Consider the following 19,799-nt stretch of genomic DNA (forward strand, 5'->3'; position numbering starts at 1 on the left):
CATTGTTGCCTCTCCTCAATATTCAAGATCGCACAACTGAATCTGGAACGTCAAAAGTTCACAAGAAACGAAGTTGAGACTCCACGCTCTGAAGGAAGAAAACGGTACGTATTCCGACTTATTCTGAAAGGCTTGGTCTCTACGTAACTACCCATTTTTAAGGGGAACCAGTCATTTTTTATGCCTAGATAGGGGCAATTATGGACCATAATTTTCTAGGGGTGAAGTAAGACGGATCAGAATACGCCTACTTCACAAGTCTGATGACGGACTCAACAACCTCCATTGCAGAGTTGGCTAAACGGATCAACGATGCCACCATCATCCTGTTCCGGAGTAAGTGGGCAAAGTCTGTCGACCTCGCTGAGATATACCATTTTGTTCCGCAAGATTCGGAAACTAATCCAACAAGGAATCTACAAGTTTCCTATAATCTTGGAGTCCTTACAATCTAAGAATTGACATGTGATAATCAGTCTTAAGAGGATGCAATATTAGATATCCTCTGGGATTCTTTCGATTTAATATGGATTCTACTATCCTAAAAGCTCTTCTCTTCCACTAGTAGAAATACACCTTTTAGGGTTTTTATCTGGTTACGCAATATCTACATACTTGTTCTCTTGCCTATTGCTTGAGTTTAATATTGCTTACTAACTTGACTGTCAAAGAGCCTTTGACCGATTCATCCCCTCCCGGTCCTAGGCTTACTTGCGGTTGTTTGTTCTTTTACATGTCAACATGTTTGGGTATAAATTCTACCGGTCACTCTTGAAGATGCAGAGAACCTCACCATTCAGCAAGATTAAATCAAAGCTTTTTTTTTCAGACGAATAAATTCACTAACATTTTAGATCAAAAGCGTCATATTACCTAACCGTTCAACTCTAAATACATCCCACATACCTCATATGGACAGACCATTCAAGTCAAATAACTATCAAAATACTTGCAAAAAGAGAATTGGTGGCCTCACGACTTTCAGTCTTCAACAAGGCTTCTTGTGACACATTTATCCCCTTCAACTGGAGGTGTAAGCCGCAGCCTTTTTGCAGCGCGTTGCTCTAGCGACTCGGGTATCAGACCATCGTCAGGCGTTGGTCCATCGGAAATTTGAACATCATCATCACATGAGACTGTCCTGTTGTCTACCATATCGGAGTCTTGATCCATTTGTACATCGGGATTTTCTTGGCACGAGGGAATTGGAGCCGCTTCCTGCACCATACCATGGTGTTCAGAAGCTCCATTTCTGTTGCCATCTTGCACCTTATCATGGTCCTGAAAGCCTCCATTTTCGTTGCCATCCTGCACCTCATCATGGTCTTCAGAAGCTCCATTTTCGTAGCCATCAAGCACCTTATCATGGTCTTGAGAGCCTCCAATTTCGTTGCCATCCTGCACCTTATCATGGTCTTGAGAAGCTCCATTTACGTTGACAGCATGCACCTTATCATGGTCTTGAAAACCTGTAGTTTTGTTGCCATGATGCAATCTATCATGGTCTTGAGAACCTCTATTTTCATTGGCATCCAGCACTATATCATGGTCTTGGGAACCTCCATTTTTTCCATCACGCACCTTACCATGGTCTTCAGAACCTCCATTTTTGTTGCCATCATGCACCTTATAATGGTCTTGACAACTTCCGTTGCCATCATGGAAAGCATCATGGTCTTGAGAATCTCCATTTTCATTCCAGTCATGCACATGATCTTGAGAACCTTCTAATTCTATAATGGAAGCGTCCTGCATCTTGCTTGGAGCAGAAACAAGGACATCTATTAAACATGTGACGTTTTCCACAAAATGAGAATGGTTTACATCCATTTCTTCTTTCTGACTCGAACCCAAACCTTCCCCAACTGAATGGTTCTCAATGACCGCTATATATTCAGATTGGTCAGAGACACACATTGATAGTTTAGGGGATGAATCAGTGTTTCCATTTTCCGCTTGCGCCAAGTTAAAGTCAGTCTCAACGCCATAAGCTCTTGATGTATGCTCAATGTCACAAGTTTGAGATGTAATTCCAGTTATTTGCTGAAAACCAGAGTCTCCTGTAGGCATAAAAGTGAACTGCTCTCCAGTTTTGGTGTCGTCCTGTAATGAAACAAAAGGTAAGTGCAAGTATTGTGCTCTCTTAAACGAAACTACGTAAAATGATCCATTTATAATACATTTTTTGTCCTATATAGTTCTCTGCCCATAAAGGAACCACCCCCCCCCCCCCCCAAAAAAAAACAAAAAAAAAAAAAGGGTGTACCAGCCTGCATCACAGGTCTACATAAATCTGCGACTTTTAAATAATGATAGAAATGATTCTCAAAGCATTTACTGGCTAAAAGAAAATTAAAATGAGAGATTGAATTGAAAATCGGTGAGTAATGGTTTTTGAACTTGTGACAATGTGGACCAATAGTCCATTTGGGTAACTCCATTAGAACTTCCCTACCTTAATTGCACTTTAAATGTTTTAGTTTGAAGGGAAATTTTAACGAAGTTACCCAAAAGGACCATTGCTCCACGTTGTAACATGTTTAGGGACAAATACAAACAGATTTTTAGTTTGGGGACCAAAGCTCCAATTAGGGACCAATACTCCAATTTCTCTTTTAAAAAAAAGGACGATCATTTAAAAGTAATTTTTAAGCAAAACGTAAAAACAGAACCTATAACATGGCCCTTCCAATACCTCTCTCCCAAACACACACATGAACTAAAAAGCAACACCCAAAAGAACTCCAAAACAGCGCAAAAGCCAACATTAATCATGCTCATGCTTTTCAATCCCAACTATCTAATAGTAAGAACGAATATTGTTCCCAACAGAACAAGAATAAATAATGTTACCTCCATCGGTGATATAGCTCCATTAAGACGGTAAAAAGATGATTTTTGGTCAAATGATTGATATTCTCCATAGAGTGAGCCGGGGGTGGCTCCTGGCTCTAAAAGTTCCTGGAGAACCAAGCCTGCATCATTAACACACTCAGAACTCCTTAGAGAAGATGAGGATAATAGAGTGATTTCAATTCCCTGGCCTGCTTGAGAACTTGACATATTTTCTTGGCAAGCTACAGCAGGACCACATCTTCCTGAAAAAGACTGCACACCAGTTTCATGCTTGTTACATTCTGGAAACTTAGCCTGGTCTTCATCACTGGAAGCTGCTGAAGAGAGTCCCCGACAACGATCTTCAAGTAGCTCAAAAATTAACCTTTGAATAAGGGTACGCTTGAGAGATGCCTCGGACGGAAGAAACCAATTTGCATTAAGCTGGCAACAGAAATTGTGATTATGCATAACAAAAATTTGAAACATAAAGCTTGCAATTAAATTACAGGAGGATCATAATTAAAAGGCAACAAGAAATAATGGGGAAAAGGTATGAGTTTTATGCACAGAAACCCCATTTAAAGTCCCAACAATTGTATCTAAAATCTGATTCTGTCCCAATTCATTGTTAGGCAACAGAACTGAAAGACTTTCTATTTGAGAAAAAGAAAATCCTAGAATCTTCAGATGTGATGCATGCTAGAAACTGTAAATCAACATACTAACATAGATACGCATACAGAAGTATTCTAACACTTCGCATTAAGGACTTTTGAGAATTCAAATATCCAATAAGTAATTGTTGATATGTTTTAACTTTTCATCCATCAATTAATAGGAAAACATGCAATGCTTAAAGTATGATATCTTAGTTGGGTTTTCATGCAGCAGTTAATAGAAAGCAATGTTTTAAAAAACTAGTATTGAGACTAGCCTAAGCGATTTCATGGGTGGGGTTATCAAGAAAACACCTCTGCCCAGCGGAAGTGGGTTATAGACTACCCTAGGCGCCACCTGGGAGTTTGAATTTTTTATTTTTTTTAAAAGCCCAAACCCAAAACGACGTCATTTTGGGCAGGTTTTTTCTATAAAATTCATGCTAATTTTATGTTTCTTAGTTTCTAATAGTTTATTATGACTTTATGATGTGAATTAGAGAAATAATAATAATAGTCAAATATTTGATTGCTTGCCATGCTTGCTTGATTGTTTTACAAAGTATTATATTTTATATATAGGAAGTATTATAATAATTTTAGGTAACGTGAGGCGATAGCCTTACGCCTATCGCCTAGGCAAGGCTATCCATGAAACGCCTTGGCTTCGCCCCTTCACCTTTGCCTTTTAAAACATTGAGAGAAAGTAAGTGCTCTCCTTTAAACCATGACATTTACATCCAATGACTTTGAATGTGCTATGTTTCCTCTTAAATTGCTCGGTGATTGGACACTCCTCCATATATATGTTATAAAGTAATAATACAAACGAACAAGAGAAGAACAATATTTGATTTTCACCCCAATGGCTTCAATCAAGCATTCACAAGCATCACCCTAATTTATAAACACTGTAATTATGTTTTCAATAAGAAAAAACAAAAGTATGAACACAACCAGGTGGTGGGCAGTACAATTTAGAAGTTAAAGATGTTAGGGCTGCGTATCAGATATATAAAATTCACATGCCACATCAAGGATTTCAACAAGGTAAACGGTAGAATTTAAAAGACTTAGTGAAACTAAGGAAAAACAAAAGACAAAGTAGACCACTTACAAAGTTGGAAAACTTGGTTATTTTGAAAGGGCTGAAATGAACAGGAGCTTCTGCCAAAAAGAGCTCCAAATAGTGGAGTAAAAACAGGCCACAATCGAACGAATTTTCCTGTTGCGGTAGCTAATAAGAACACGAACCAGTGTCAGAAGTTCTAACATTTTACCATCAGGAAAAACTATTCAACACTTCTTTATCTAAAACCACAAAAAAAATGAGGGAGCGAAAGATAAAACTTTATAGTGACAAAAATATGTCATGTAATTGTACAAAGAGAGCATACATCTATTGCAGGAGCTCAAAGACAGAATGATCACAAATGAAGATGCACATGTGCAAGCTATTCCATTGAACCATTCATCTGATATATATTTATAAAAGATTTAGGCCAAAAGGGAAAGAACATTTTAGTAGTTTTTATAGTTACAAAACAATCAATTTGCCGTACTGCATCTAGAACTTAACCTATAATGACTTTGTGCATATCTTGAATACCAGACTATCATACTAATTCAACCCCGTAAATATAAAAGACAATCTTAATATCCACAAATTTCTTTGTATATTCTTCTTTTTATATTAAAAAAAAAGGTGGTTTCAAGATAGTAATGCCCTTCACTTAGAAAACAACTTCCATGGAACGAGTACACCGCCACCTGGCGTCCCATGCCAATGAAGCAAGGACATTTGGACAAAAATTTACCCAAGTAGTAGCAGTTTTTATTAAGACAAGAAGGGTAGCATTTATATATGATACTTCAAATTATCTCTACCCCACAGTGTCCTATGAAATCATTCTTCCATGTGGCCCATGAAATCACAAGGGTAGTAAGCATACACAACAATATGATCATAAGAATACAATATGCCCATATAATACAGATTTTTATTGTTTCCCCTCTCTAAAACTGTTACATACGACTGGAGCAATACCTCAAGTGAGACAAATCGCAGGTTGTGAAACTTTGATGAGATTTCTTCAGATGTCTCCTTTTTCCTTTCTTTCCACTCTTCCCACAGATAACTATTATTTCAAGATCAAACTTTGATGTCACAATTTAGAATAACTAAGTTCTGAAGTTGTATTAAAGAGTGCATATGCCATTCAAAACCCCCAAGTACTGAGTACCCTATTCCAAGATCAAACCATCAAACACAAACATAAAATATCCCATATTATCCCATAAAATAGAAAAATATGTCTACTGACTTGAGAATTGTCCAAGTGTCTCCTTCCCCCTCCCAACAAAAAAAAAGAAACTTCAACCTAACCTAATGCTTGTATTAATATCCAATGGTTATATCGCAATAGCCAGACTGTTACAAATATCATCAAGTTTTCATAAAAAGAACATCAAGAGTCGAGCATGAGCGATTAGAAGTAATAAAAAAATTAACTTTAATAGCTAATAGATACCTTTGAATTAGATTTTTCAGACCCGTATGACTTCCTTTGATAGAATCCATGTGTAAAATACAAGGTACTTTACGTGAATTTCCTGATTCTCCATCTGAACATGGAAAAAGTATATAAATGACAGGATGAAGAAGAGATGAGATGCACATTGCGCAATCAAGGAGAAACTTACCATTATGTTTAGGCACTTCACCAAGATGGCATATGACTATTAGGCTCCAGTGTAGACTGACAATTAAAGCACAAAAGCTACGTATCAGCACCCCAGTAAATTGAGCTTACTACAAAGGCAAAAAGTTTGGTCAAAGGATCATACTTGAAGTTTATAGGAATGAAGATGTAATCCCTTTCAAATAAATCCACTTTCCTCGTCCATTTACGAACTCGTTGAAAAGCAGCTCTGCCATCGGAAACACTGGATGGATCTTTGTCCAGGTCAGCCAGCTTCCGAAAGAAAAAACTATTGAAAAAGTGGAACCTATGCCTTTTCTCAGGCTGAATCTGATTCTTCAGATACCTGTCAATAGAGTATATTTTAACAGGTGAATTATAAAATTTTCAAAACCTACAATCACATTAAGTGCTAATAAAGGCAATAGCAATTAGCATTAGCCTAGGTTAGCATCATCTTTTGGTAATTAACAAATATTATTTATTACATTTTCAAACGCTGTCTCAAACTTCAAAGGATTAGTATTTCAATGATCTTATATCATTACATGATGTACTCTCATTATCATGTCTTTAAATTCATTAGCAGTTCATAAATTGAAGAATCATCCAAATTAACAGTTTCTCAACGCTTTCATCTACGATTTCGGTGATTATATATCAACTTACTTGAAATATATTATTTATTTATATACTAAGGTAAAAAAAGGTCTAGCAATTTAAAAGTTCCTAAAACACAAGCCCAAGGGTTTCGTTGAGGATAGTGAGGATATTGATGGTAGAGAAGATTGATCCAGTGTAGGACTAACCAGATGAAAGAATGACAAAGTAAAGATAAATTTGGGAAATTACGGGCCAGTTTGATAACCATTTCGTTTTTTGTTTATAGGATTCATATTTTCTTCATAAAGATAGAGGAAATCTCTATGGAGGAACGAGGAATAAAGAAGGATGGATGAAGGGTAGAGGAAAAAGTAAGTAGCAATAATTAGAAAAGAAAACCTACTAAAAATTGTTTTCAGTTTTCGGTTTTTGATTTGTGTACTTTGTTCCACTTTTTTCCAACCATCCTTCCTCCAGCTTTGCTCTTACCATTTTTCCCCTGTATTTCACCTATATTCCTAACAAATAAAAAAAGAAAACTAAAACCTGAAAATAAAAATGTTATCAAACGGGCCAAGTTGCTCAACTTTGTAAAATTGCTGACCCCTAACAACGAAATGATTATTAGTATGTGATTATTGGCACTTTTTTATATTAAGGTATGCAAGAGTCACTTGAACACATATAAATACGAAATTAGCTTTATTTATTAGTAAAATCATGAATTTATCAGTGGTTACATTTTCCCTTTTGAATGATTAAGAAGAACTAGGCAATTAAAAAAAAATCTATACAAAACAATGTACTTTAATGGACACACTTGGTTCTCATATCTCCTGTTTGAGACCAAGGAAAGGGATGTTACCTCCCAACATTTTTAATTTCTTTTGACCTTAAAACTCTTATTAATAAAACTGACAAAACCAAGTCCCAGATAATGATAGCTGTGCATAATGGAACTAAGTATTTAGAATCCCAAAACATGCAAGTCTTTAACATAAAGAGTATAAATTATGCATGTGAGGTTATCCACGCAAGCTTACTTGATATAGAAGTCAATAATTGTATCATTAATAAATGTCTCTGGCTGTAAGAGATCAACATCTCTCTTGCTGATGGAAACAGCATCTGAGTCCCCTTTCGGATATACAACATCTTCAAAAGGCTCATCAAAACTGTATAGCATCTCAAATATGTTTAGAAAACATCATAAAACAACACCGAGAAAGAAATAGAAACTGAACTGTAAACCAAATCAATCATGTTCATTTTCATAGAACCAAACAAGTATTCTACCATTTGGTATATTACTAAGCAACATAAACACAAACAGTTTCGACCAGAGCCCAACTCCCTAAATACTTAATAGTTTTACGGGCAATAACAAAGGGACCACATAAATTGATTCTGCGTCTCTTTAAATTGATCCTTCTTCCGTTTGTTGTATGAGTTAAAGAGAAATGGAAAAACTAAATGACTGTTTAGCCGATGATGGATTTTGGGCCACAGGTATGAGTTAAGCGAAAAAAGCATATGTCCACATTACATACAGAAATAATTTAATAATTCTTTACACTTGAAAAACAAATCCCATAAATTCAAAGTGATCAAGAAAGCCTTACAAATGGATTATGTGATACCGAGGAACAAAGAGTTGAAAACCTTATCCAATCCTCACCGTTTAAGAGAGAAAAGAAAAGAAAAAAAATAGAAAGCGTAACAACTGTAAACAACTAAAGAACTCAAAATGACAGAACAAAGAATCTGAAAACAAAGAAAGGAAAAGGAAGGTTAAGGAAACATCATTTAACTACTAATAATACAGAAAGGAATATAATTTGTGCCATCATAGTTACAGAGAAAAGGAACTAGGACCACTTTAACTCACTTCGGAAAATGATGCCTCTGCCCAATTGAATCATCCTCATCTGTTTCCATGCCCATGCTACTTGTATCAAAATGGGAAAAAATATAAATTTAAGATTGTGCAGTACTACTGAAGTAAAATGAATTGATACAACAATACACCATACACAGAACTAGTACATATTTACAGTTGTGGCAAATAATTCACCAAGGAAAAATACATTGTGAATCCAAACAATTACCTTGCATTTCTAAGCTAGATATATGTGAATGAACAAACAAAATTTTAACAAAAATGTACGGTTGAACCATTCCTTTTTTATTCTTTTCAAAAGTATGGTCGAACCATTCTAATTTGCAAACCACTAAAAACACACGCAATACTTATCACCACAGCAGTACATCATCCCTGTAAAGAGGAAAACCAACTGGACACTATGCCCGGCCCACAGCAACACAGCAGCATGGTTGAACAGATACCGTATAAATTAAATGCATACAAACTCAGCACTAATATAAATAGAGAACATAGCTATAAACCAAGAGCCTTAAAACTCATAGATTTAATGTTTACTGGGTTTTTTCAGCACCAATTCTTATAATAAAAACGCAAGCTGGATGGTTCACTTCACACTATTACTTCGAAGTTCTAAATTCAAGAGTGGACATCAGATGTCTCTCACAGCAATCCCTTTTGCTACTGAACTATGTATCCCCTTAAATCTGTCATTGTAATCCCCCAAAATGCCATTTAGTTCATTTCATCCTAACACTAAGCCTTTGAAAACACAAAAAAGGAATTTATGATCTTGATGAGATTGAATTTCATTGCACTGACAAAGTGTAATTCTTAAAACAGATTAAATTGACCATTTCTTGGATATTTAGATAAGTTGTCTCTAATTTGTGTATGTTTGTGGCTATACTTTTGTCAATGTTGGTACAAATGAGAGTAAAGAGAAAATATGGAACTTTAAATCTAGTTAAGACTATAAAAAGCATATCCAACGTATTAAATTACAGTAATCAAACATCATGTGCAGAATTGAAAGCCTGAAACTAGGATTCCTAAACACATAATATCCTAGTCTATCTGAAGTAATGAAAGCATAGTGTCCAATGCTGTTCCTTTTATAAAATTATCAAATATTGCTTTTCTACACAAAAAGAAAAAGGAATTACCAAAAAGAAACATGTTGTCATTTCATTTCCAACATTCAACACAAATATAATTACAGTCATACACCACATAATTAGATAGAAAAAGAAGCAGTATTATTAAGAGTATAGGCCATCAAATTATACAGCTACTTGGCATAAAGCTTTGAACATCAAGAAATACAAATTACATTTTGTATTAACCAATGAAACATAAACAAACTTACTCATGCAAAACCCATGAATTGATATATTTTGCATTCAAAGACATTATCCTTTGCTGTTGCTCGAACCAGTTGGGTTCAACACTTGCAATCTTCAACTCTTCAGTGCCTAGGAGAAGTTTAGGTAGCAGATAATGCCAGAAAAAAAAAAGAGAGAAGCCACACTCAGCTTAAGAGTTTCAAGTCCCAAAAGGAAAATAAAACTAGTTGGGACAGAATTTAACCCACACACTGTTCAAAAAAAGGATTAAAAATCTAGAACTTTATTTTCTTTTCTGAATTACAAAGAAGCACAGATTCTCATATGACACATACTACTTGCTAAAAGTAATCTGCAGTGTTGAAAGATGCCTCATTAATACTTGGATTACAAAGTACTGGTCTATCTTACTTATAACACTTGCGTCACAAATATTTTCCAGTCACACATATGACTACATAGAGTGTGTCCTCACCGTAAGACTTTCTATATAATGTATACACAACCTTTAACCAGAAACCCTCTTTATCAGTGTCCTAGCTTCATAGCTCAAACATCATAGAATGAGATCTGGGAGCTTGCATAGAACCAGAGTGAAAATTGACCAAACTTTTTCAGAAGGGTCACATTAGTTTTGACAAGTGAACAGCAAGTTAAATAATCTACCCATAAAAAATCTGGTGGAATTTCAAGAAAGAGAAGTCTCCCAAAATACCCAAAATACACTTGCAGCACCAATCTCACTAAATGAATGCAAAAACCAACAAAAAGAAAAGAGCTTGTTAGTAAAAGTGCACTGACCAGAAGTACTGGGTGCACCATCATCTTCCGTGGCATTCTTTGATACAACACGAAGTTTTATCATGACAAATTCAACCTGAATGCCAGTATAATAAACTGTACATATTCAATACCAAGTATATATAGTAATTGGTGACATCCAATAGGAGAGTTTCAGGACTCACTTTTTGAAACCACTGACACTCTACATCAATGAGATCACCGACTTCCCATTCAAAACTAAAGGTTCCAGGGCGTTCGGATGTTGAACCACTGATTTTGATGCAACCGGGAGAAAAGGTTAACTGAGGTTCTGTACAATAACTATCCCGATATATAACATAATCAGGATAAAGAACAACCGTCATATTTATATTATCCTGCAGATTATGCAACAGTATGAAAGTCACAATTAAAAACCTTCTAAAAGTGGATTAACAAAATATTAAAAAATCTGCAAAAAAATGGTATAGAAAACTTATTTAGAAGGTAAGTAACATTATATTTGCTTATTTATTTTGCTACATTGCCGGTCCCAAGCCCGGATAAAGAAGGAGGGGGAGGGCGTCAGGTAGTCGACAGCCGGCACTCCATGATCACGTCGAATACTTATGAAACACTTATTCAAAGAATAGATAGTCTCCCTCACCAAAACATGCCCTGATGGTGCATACTGGGTTACCTTACACATCCCTTTAATAGCTCACCAAATATTCTTTGTATTTGTGACATGAAACAAAAAAGTACCCAATACTCACCTAAACTACCCATTACACTACTCAGAATATGAATATCCCACAAACAACCCCACTTTCTTTCTTGACACTTATTTTGTTTAACCATAAACATGCACTTTCACTTCTTTATTTTTTCTGTTTTTGTAACCCCAAATATGTAGTTATGCAAGGAGCAATCTCACATGTATTGGACGGCTAATAAAAGAGAAAAGAGATTACCATTTCCAAATCACCAGAGCAATGATACGGTTTATATGTACCCAAAGAATCTGAAAGTGAACAACAAACAATAGTAAGAACACCAAGATGCACGACAGAAATGACTAAGGAAGGCACAAACTAAAGATTAGCAGTCCTCCAATTAACAAGGAAATACCGTCATCCTCTTCAATTTCAGAAGCAGGACTTGATGGAGAGTCACTCGTGCTTTCATCAGCATCTAAAATCACATCAACTGGGTCATTCTGAAAAAAAAAATAACACAAAAAAAAATTCAGAAAGCATAATTTTGATAGTTAATCTCTCCATTAAGGATATACTTCAGCAGGTATATGACAGTTGACGTACACTGGACGGAGACACCCCAAGGGCAGAGTGTAACTGGCTTTTCCATGACGATGATGACATAGCATTTGAACCTCTTCTCTCTGGCTCAGAAACAGGACTTCTGGATCCATGACTATCTAATTTGGAATCAGAGTGTTGTTCATGACTCAAACATTTGAATTGTGGTGCAGCATCCAATTCCATATACTCTATCTTGGTAGCAAGGCTCTCTTCAATTGTTCCCACGGGGGAATATGAAATGGCATTATCACAACAATGATCTTGGTCAACTGAATCAACATCTACACAAGGTATGCTGCCAATATCTTTTGATTCAAGTTTGGCTCCCTGCGCAACTAGAAACATATTTAGATGAATTAGTATACTTTATAGCTGACACTGATGATACACATAAACCATTTTCATTTTTTAGCTAACAGAGAAAAAGAAATATAAACACCAACAACAATGTATCAACAAGATTCAGGGCAACATCTTGCTACTAACAACCACATTGTTCATGAAAGGGTGCAAAAGGGAGATATAAATGTGCAGTACATTCCAACTGATGACAAGTTGCAGAGATTCTGACAAAAGGGGTTCATAGTCCTGTATTTTTTAAACACTGTTCCCATCTCAAACTGGGATTCTGCAGTTGAGATTGAGGGGGAGTGTTGACAGATGTCAGAAGATTAGTGGCTGGATTAGCACATCAACCAAAACCGGAATAACCAACAAGTAAATCAGCATTTTTACAAAAAGGTGCGAAACCATTGTAAACAGGGGATTGGAATGCAGATTTGACATACAAACGGGACCTAACAACAATGTTACATATTTACCAGATCATGCAAAATACGGAACTGTAAGTAGCCTACTGCATACAAAGTGATTATTAATGGTCAAAGGTTACCATATATAAAACTAGGATTACTGGAAGATCCGTCTGTAAATACCCAGTTCTTTCAAACATTTATCCAACTCCGCCAAAAAATCTCTACCTCTTTCTACGATATGATAACCTCAATTTACAGATTAGACAATGCAGTTAACTAAGAAATCAACCGCCAAATTATTAAAATTTTCACCATACAAAGATAATTTTTAGTATGAGACAGTAAACAGATCCCACATTTTAGTACAAATTTGTTATAAAAACAATAAACCTGAAGAACAATTAACCAGCAACTCAAAAAAACTACTTAATCCTATACGAACGATTAGCTTATCGATAAAGATCAACTCCAAACAGGACAAATTTCCATCATAGCTCAAAGCTAGCATAGTAACAATTCCCAACGATCGATTATCATAGCAGCAAGTGCCAAAGTTGTAATTCGAAGCATTAACATAAAAATTCAGACAAAATTATTGAACTTTTATTCATTTCACACCAGATTATTTTCCCACAGATTCTCGGCAACCAAACACAGAAGTCTAAAGGTCGTACCCAGTGCACAAGGCTCCCGCTTTACGCAGGGTCTGGGAGAGGTGAATGTCGGCTAAATTTACCCCCATTTATGAAGAGGCTGCTCCCAAGTCTCGAACCCGAAACCTACCGCTCATGGGCGAAGGCACTTGCCATCGCACTTGGTGCGACCTCTAACCAAACACAGAAGTCTAGCTTACATATTTTAGACATTGCGGAAAGCAAACGTACCATTCTGGAGAAAATCGTACTTGAAATTCGGATTCGTATTGAGGCTAGGGTTTTCTAACTTGCCAAAATATTTCCCCTGGAGCGATTCCGAGTGGTCGTCCTCCTCGCTGAAGTCGAAGACTTCGAGACCGCTAGTCTTCATCGCGAAGGTAACGGGTTTGGAGTGGAAACTCGGGCGAGTCAAAAATTGACTCGGTGAGTGAGCACAGGGGGTTGTGAAACTCGGTCAAATCGGAGAGAGAGCAGTGCGAGAGAGCTGAAGACGAGGGGTTCTGTCGTTGCTTTAAATTTGTAGGTAACCAGCCAATCAGAGACAACTTCCTTCTCTTTTCATTTTTCTTTTACAATTTTCTATAATTTTTTAGAAATAAATAAATAAATAAAAGGGTAAATTACACAGTAACCCCTTAGGTTTGAAGTCTTGCACAAACTCATACAATATTTTTAAAACATTTCACTTTCATACCTCACGTACCATTTTATTTCAAAATAATACGTCCGTTAGTTTTTTCATCTATTAATCTGTTAAGTGCTGATGTGGCTGCAATGTGGCTACCACGTGGCTGCTAAATGTGTGCCACATGGCAAAACAAATTTTAATTTTTTTTAAAAAACCTAAAAAATAAAAATAAAAACTGAAATGATAACCCCACCCCCGTAACCCCCCCACCCCACCTGCGTCCCCCACCCCAAAACCAGAAACCCAGAACACCCCCCAACCCACAACCCTCCCTTCCCAGATCCCCATTCCTGTAACCAGTTCGTCTTCTCCTCGCACCCACATTCACCCTCCCTCCCCATTCTCCTTCCCTTTCTCCTTCCTCCATGTTCATCTTATTCCCCTAAAACCCCTTCCTACAACCCACAAAAAAAAAAAAAAAAAAACAACCCAGTTCGTCTTCCTCCGCACCCACACCCATCCTCGCACCCGATTCCACCTCACGAACCCGGTGATGGCAGCGTAGACACGATCTGGGTTTTTTTTTTTTCTTCCCTTTCTTTTCTGGGTTGCAGGGGGGAAGAAGATGAAGATGTGGGAGAAGAGAAGAGCTGGGGGATATGGGTTTGGGGGTTACGAGGAGAAGAGAGGAGGATGAAGGAAGGTTTCAGTTTTTTTTTTCTTTTTGGGTTGCAGGGAAGAAGATGAAGATGGGGATATGGCTTTTGGGGTTACAGGGAGAAGAGAGGAGGATGAGGGAAGGTGTCAGTTTTTTTTTTTTTTTTTTTTTTTAGAAGATTTAGGTTTTTTGAAAAAAAAGTAAAAAATAATAAAAAAATTGTCACGTGGCACACATTTGGCAGCCACGTCAGCACTTAACGGATTAATAGATGAAAAAACTAACGGATGTATTATTTTGAAATAAAATGGTACGTAAGGTATGAATGTAAAATGCTTTAAAGATGTTGTATGGGTTTCTGCAAGATCTCAAATCTAAGGAGTTATTGTGTAATTTACCCTAAACAAAATGCATTTGGGTTGGTGAGTGGTTAAAAGTATTTATTCTTATAGAGTTTTTATCATAAATAGTCTTTGAAATTAACCCACTCATTTAAGGTGGTCTTTAAAATTCAAATTCGATCAATGTAATCTTTTGATATGAATGTTGAAAATCAATATCGTCGTTTCGTTAAATTTCTATCAAAACTTCTGTTAGTGGCTAACGTGGCATATATTTGGGACCTAATCTAATTAAATATTTCCAGCTATTCCAATTGGTTCTCGCCGAACCACATTCACCATTGTGAGGTCTGATTCCTCCCTCCGTCTACAGCCCAAATGTTGCCATGTCCACGAAGTCGAGCCCAGTCATAGTGTTGTTAGGATCGCCCGAGATTGAGTCAGCACCCTACTTCACTGCACCCTTCCTCCCTCCCTGGACCCTTCCTCTCTCCCTGCAAATCCAAATCCCTACATCCTTCCTTCCTTCCTCCCTGCAAATCCAAATCCCTAGACCCTTCATCCCTCCCTCCCTTCTAAACCAAATCCCTGCTCGAATTCCAAATTCCTGCAAATCCAAGCCGCCGCCACCACCACCTTTTAAATAAATTTAAAAATGAAAAAAAAAGAACATAAGAGATTGGACGATCTCTTTTCCCTCCGACCCAATCCGGTAATCCCTTCCACACACCACCTTGATGTCCTAATTAGTGATTACTCCCTCTGATCCTGCGTTTTTTTGTCTTTGGAAGAACCAAAACATGCAAGAAACCAACCCACGATTTCGACCTCTCATTTCCCCTCCTCTTGGTCTCTCAAAGATCGTGTCTTTCTGCAAAACATGGTGGGAAAGATGGTGGCTTGGTGCTTGGTTTAGGTGCTCACAGGTCACAGCCTTTCATGAAGTTTTTTTTTAAATTTATTTGTTATTATTTTTAGAATAGAAAAAAAATTTTAATTTTTTTTAATTTATGTGGGACCGATAGGTGACAAACCCCGACCTAGATCGAGGCATGCTTGCCATCACATGAGGGTGACGTAGCCATATGCACAATGCGGAAGAATAATAATGTAAAGAATTGAGAATAAATAAAAACCAAACTAACTAAAACACTAGATAAGAATAAGTGCAGGATGAAATTAAGTGTGACTAAACATAATCAGAGCGTAGGTATCCTAGGTGCAGTCCAGCAGGACAAATACTAATTATACAATACCAAAGATGGTCCTACATTAGTGATAATCTTTCAGAGCTGCCGTGAATTCCTCGTGAGCCACCAACGAGCACTCATACCTAAAACCTGGAGGGGCACAAAGCAGAAAGTGTGAGTGGGCAAAAACAAAGCTTTTCAAAACCATTTCACTATCAAAAGTAGTAACCCCTTGCCGTAAAACCTGTATAATTCCCAGAAAATAGCATACACGATTATATCTCAAAATCATATTCAAAATAGCAAATCCATCGAATATACCATGTCAAATCTAAAAAAGAAAATAAGTAAGCCATGTGAAATAAATCAATATGAAATAGTATGCAGACCGAAGTCACATAACGTGACCTGTCCGGCTAGATCTATAACTCATCAACTAGTTCTCTGCACACAAGTCGGAACCACCTAAAGTGGTATGTACAACCAGCTAGGTGTAAATAAGTACACTCAAGTGCTACGGTCACGTGAAGGCTGTGCGAAGTATCGCAAGTCACCTACGAGTCGGAACCACCTAAAGTTGTCTGCACGGCAGGCTAACACCTGCCTTGGATCCAAGGTGAGCGTGTGGTGCAGAAGGTGAACGATCACGTGAAGGCTAGGCCCTGTCCTCGTGCGGAGCACTAAGACCAGAGTGCAGGATAATAAGCTCGAAATATATCTCAGCACTATTATACTCACTACCATCACTACCATCACTACCATCAATATACTCACCTGAAGCTTACCTGAACGTCCACATCGTTGGGCAACAATATATATATATATATATAACCATACTAATGCACAATTAAACATAGAGAGCATTTGACATGACATTTCAAAGTATCAAACCATTTAATTAAGTTTTCTGGGAAAATACCAAGTGTGTGTGTGTGTATACTGAAAACCAAAAACCCACTCACTGATATGTGGAAGAGTCGTAACCCCCGAGCCTTGCTTGACTGCGCTCGTCCTCAGGATAAGTCTCACCTATATGCGAAACAACTATTTAAACGTTATTTTTAAGCATATAATCAAAACTAGGTAATAACTTCTCATATGTTGCTCAATTGGGGTATTTGAATATACTATTGTGGCCTACTCAACCTCAAGAACATCCCCATATTTTTAGAAAAAAATTTCGATGTCCCACACGCCCTCATGCGCCGGCCAAGGCACAACCAGACGCGCCGACCACGTGCAGGCACGTGCCTGGCACACTGACGGATTCCCTAACAACATTAGAGAATATTCCGTTAAATAAAAGCATATGTAGTTATTTTTACATGACGCCGTTAGTCGCTGTTAGGAATATTCCGTCAAAGTTGACAGAATATTTGTCTTCTTCTCCGGTGAATCACCAGATTCCGTCGCAGTCGCAGGAAACTGGGAAAAACTTCAAACTATCATTTCTCACTCATAACTCAATCCAAATTCATGAAACTTATACAAAAATGAAGCTTAGGATAAAAGGAACAAGTTTTTACCACTTAATAGTCATAAAACAAATGGAAAGTCGCTAGAAAATCCTTCGATATTCCGGTCACTCCTGCAACTCGCCAAACCTGAGCTTCCCGACGTTCAAAACCTTCCAAAATTCTTCTTTGAGCTTCATGAAGAAGTCCTAAGGCTCACTAAAACCTTAAAACTCGATGAAACCTCCGCGATCACGACGAAATCAATGTGCACCTCATCGAGGTTTTTGGTTCTCGGGTTTTCGAGGGCCTCACGTCCAACCAAAACTACAACTCGACTCTTGAGCTTGAAAGAAGCACGAAAATAACATCCACAACCTTGATCCGTGAAAGATGACGAGAGTTGAAGGCTTGTCGGTACAATTGTACAGACGAATGGAAAGATCCGAGAGGGATGAGAGAGAAAGAGACAACGGGAAAGTGAAGGTGTGTGTGTGGTCCAACTTTGGGCTACCAAACAAAAACAAATAAAACTAAAATCTAATTGGGTCCAAAAAGTTAGGAAAAACATGACATGGTCCAAATCCTTAGCCCGTTTACACATACACAACCACTAAACACTCAAGGGCATAACCGCCACTTCACTCTATCAAGGATAAAATAATATACATTCGGGATGGGCTATCACAACCTACCCCCCTTAAGAAAATTTTGTCCCCGAAATTCCATACAATAATGTACAACCACTAATAACCATAAAACAAACGTGGATACATTTCCTTCATGTGGTCCTCTGTCTCCCATGTAGCTTCCTCCACTGAATGATTTCTCCACAAAACTTTCACTAAACGCACGGTCTTATTCCTCAAAACCTTATCTTTCCAATCCAAAATCATCACTGGCTCCTCATCATAAGTCAAATTTGGATTAATTTCCAATGGTTAAGAAGGTATCACAAGTGATGGATCAGATATATAATGACGAAGCATAGAGACATGAAAAACATCGTGCACGTTAGACAACTCTGGTGGCAACTCAAGCCTGTAAACAACTTTACCGACTCGCTTAATGATCTGATACGGTCCGATGTACCTAGGACTTAGCTTACCCTTTTTCCCGAACCGCACTACACCTTTCCACGGCGATAGCTTCAAAAACACCCAATCACCAACTTTATACACTCGATCAGTGGCATGCTTGTCTGCTAGACTCTTCTGTCGATCATAAGCCGCTTTCAGGTTAGACTTAATTATTTGAATATTCTGAGTAGTCTCCTTTACAATCTCAGGGCCCACTAAAACTCTTTCACCAACCTCTGACCAACACAAAGGAGTACGACAAGACTTGCCATAAAGTGCCTCAAAAGGTGACATACCAATACTCGAATGATAGCTGTTATTATATGCAAACTCCATCAAATCTAACCGCTAATGCCAGGCGTCACCAAACTGCAATACCGAAGATCTCAGCATATCTTCCAACGTCTAAATAGTCCTCTTAAATTGCCCGTCTGTTTAAGGATGATATGTCGTACTATAAAGTAACCTCGAACCAAGAGTCTCCTGAAATGTCATCCAGAACTTAGAAGTGAACCTAGGATCTCAGTCCAAGATAATACTAACTGGAACCCCATGGTATTTAACAATCTTCGATAAAAATAATTCAGCTAATCAGCTTAAAGAATATTTCTTCCTCACAAGAATAAAATGCGCTGACTTAGTAAACCAATCAACTATCACCCAAATGCCATCATAACCATTTTGTGTACGAGGAAGCTTGTACACGAAATCCATAGTAATATCTTCCCACTTCCATTGTGGCACGGGAAGTGGCTGCATCAATCCAAATTGTTTTTTCCTCTCAGCTTTGACTTGTTGACAAATGGCACACCTACTCACATACTCAACAATTTCCCTTTTCATACCCGGCCAATAATAAAATGGTTGAATAGTATGATACATTTTAGTACCTACAGGATGCATTGCATACGCCGATACATGTGCTTC

The 19,799-nt window shown here is 37.4% G+C and overlaps 1 protein-coding gene across 2 annotated transcripts; it reads right to left on the bottom strand.

The window, feature by feature from the left end:
- Nucleotides 1–805: 805 nt before the first annotated feature.
- On the bottom strand, nt 806–14,065 carry LOC103441666 (probable ubiquitin-like-specific protease 2B). 2 transcript variants are annotated; one of them, XM_008380361.4, is made up of 16 exons: nt 13,751–14,065; nt 12,112–12,446; nt 11,921–12,008; nt 11,764–11,813; nt 10,993–11,187; nt 10,829–10,904; nt 10,051–10,156; nt 8,688–8,744; nt 7,843–7,974; nt 6,342–6,542; nt 6,198–6,253; nt 6,026–6,119; nt 5,542–5,632; nt 4,612–4,731; nt 2,854–3,279; nt 806–2,103 (listed from the first exon to the last, which is right to left on the bottom strand). In XM_008380361.4, exons 1-16 carry the CDS (start codon nt 13,890–13,892, stop codon nt 982–984), a joined length of 3,291 nt encoding a protein of 1,096 aa, XP_008378583.3. In that variant the 5' UTR covers nt 13,893–14,065; the 3' UTR covers nt 806–981. The 2 variants fall into 2 exon arrangements, with proteins under 2 accessions (XP_008378583.3, XP_028963045.2); XM_029107212.2 differs by having other exon boundaries at nt 8,688–8,747; nt 13,751–14,061.
- Between the last annotated feature and the right edge of the window lie 5,734 nt (nt 14,066–19,799).

This window comes from Malus domestica, chromosome 08, assembly GCF_042453785.1.
Source record: "Malus domestica chromosome 08, GDT2T_hap1".
In the NCBI taxonomy this organism is placed as follows: Eukaryota; Viridiplantae; Streptophyta; class Magnoliopsida; order Rosales; family Rosaceae; genus Malus; species Malus domestica.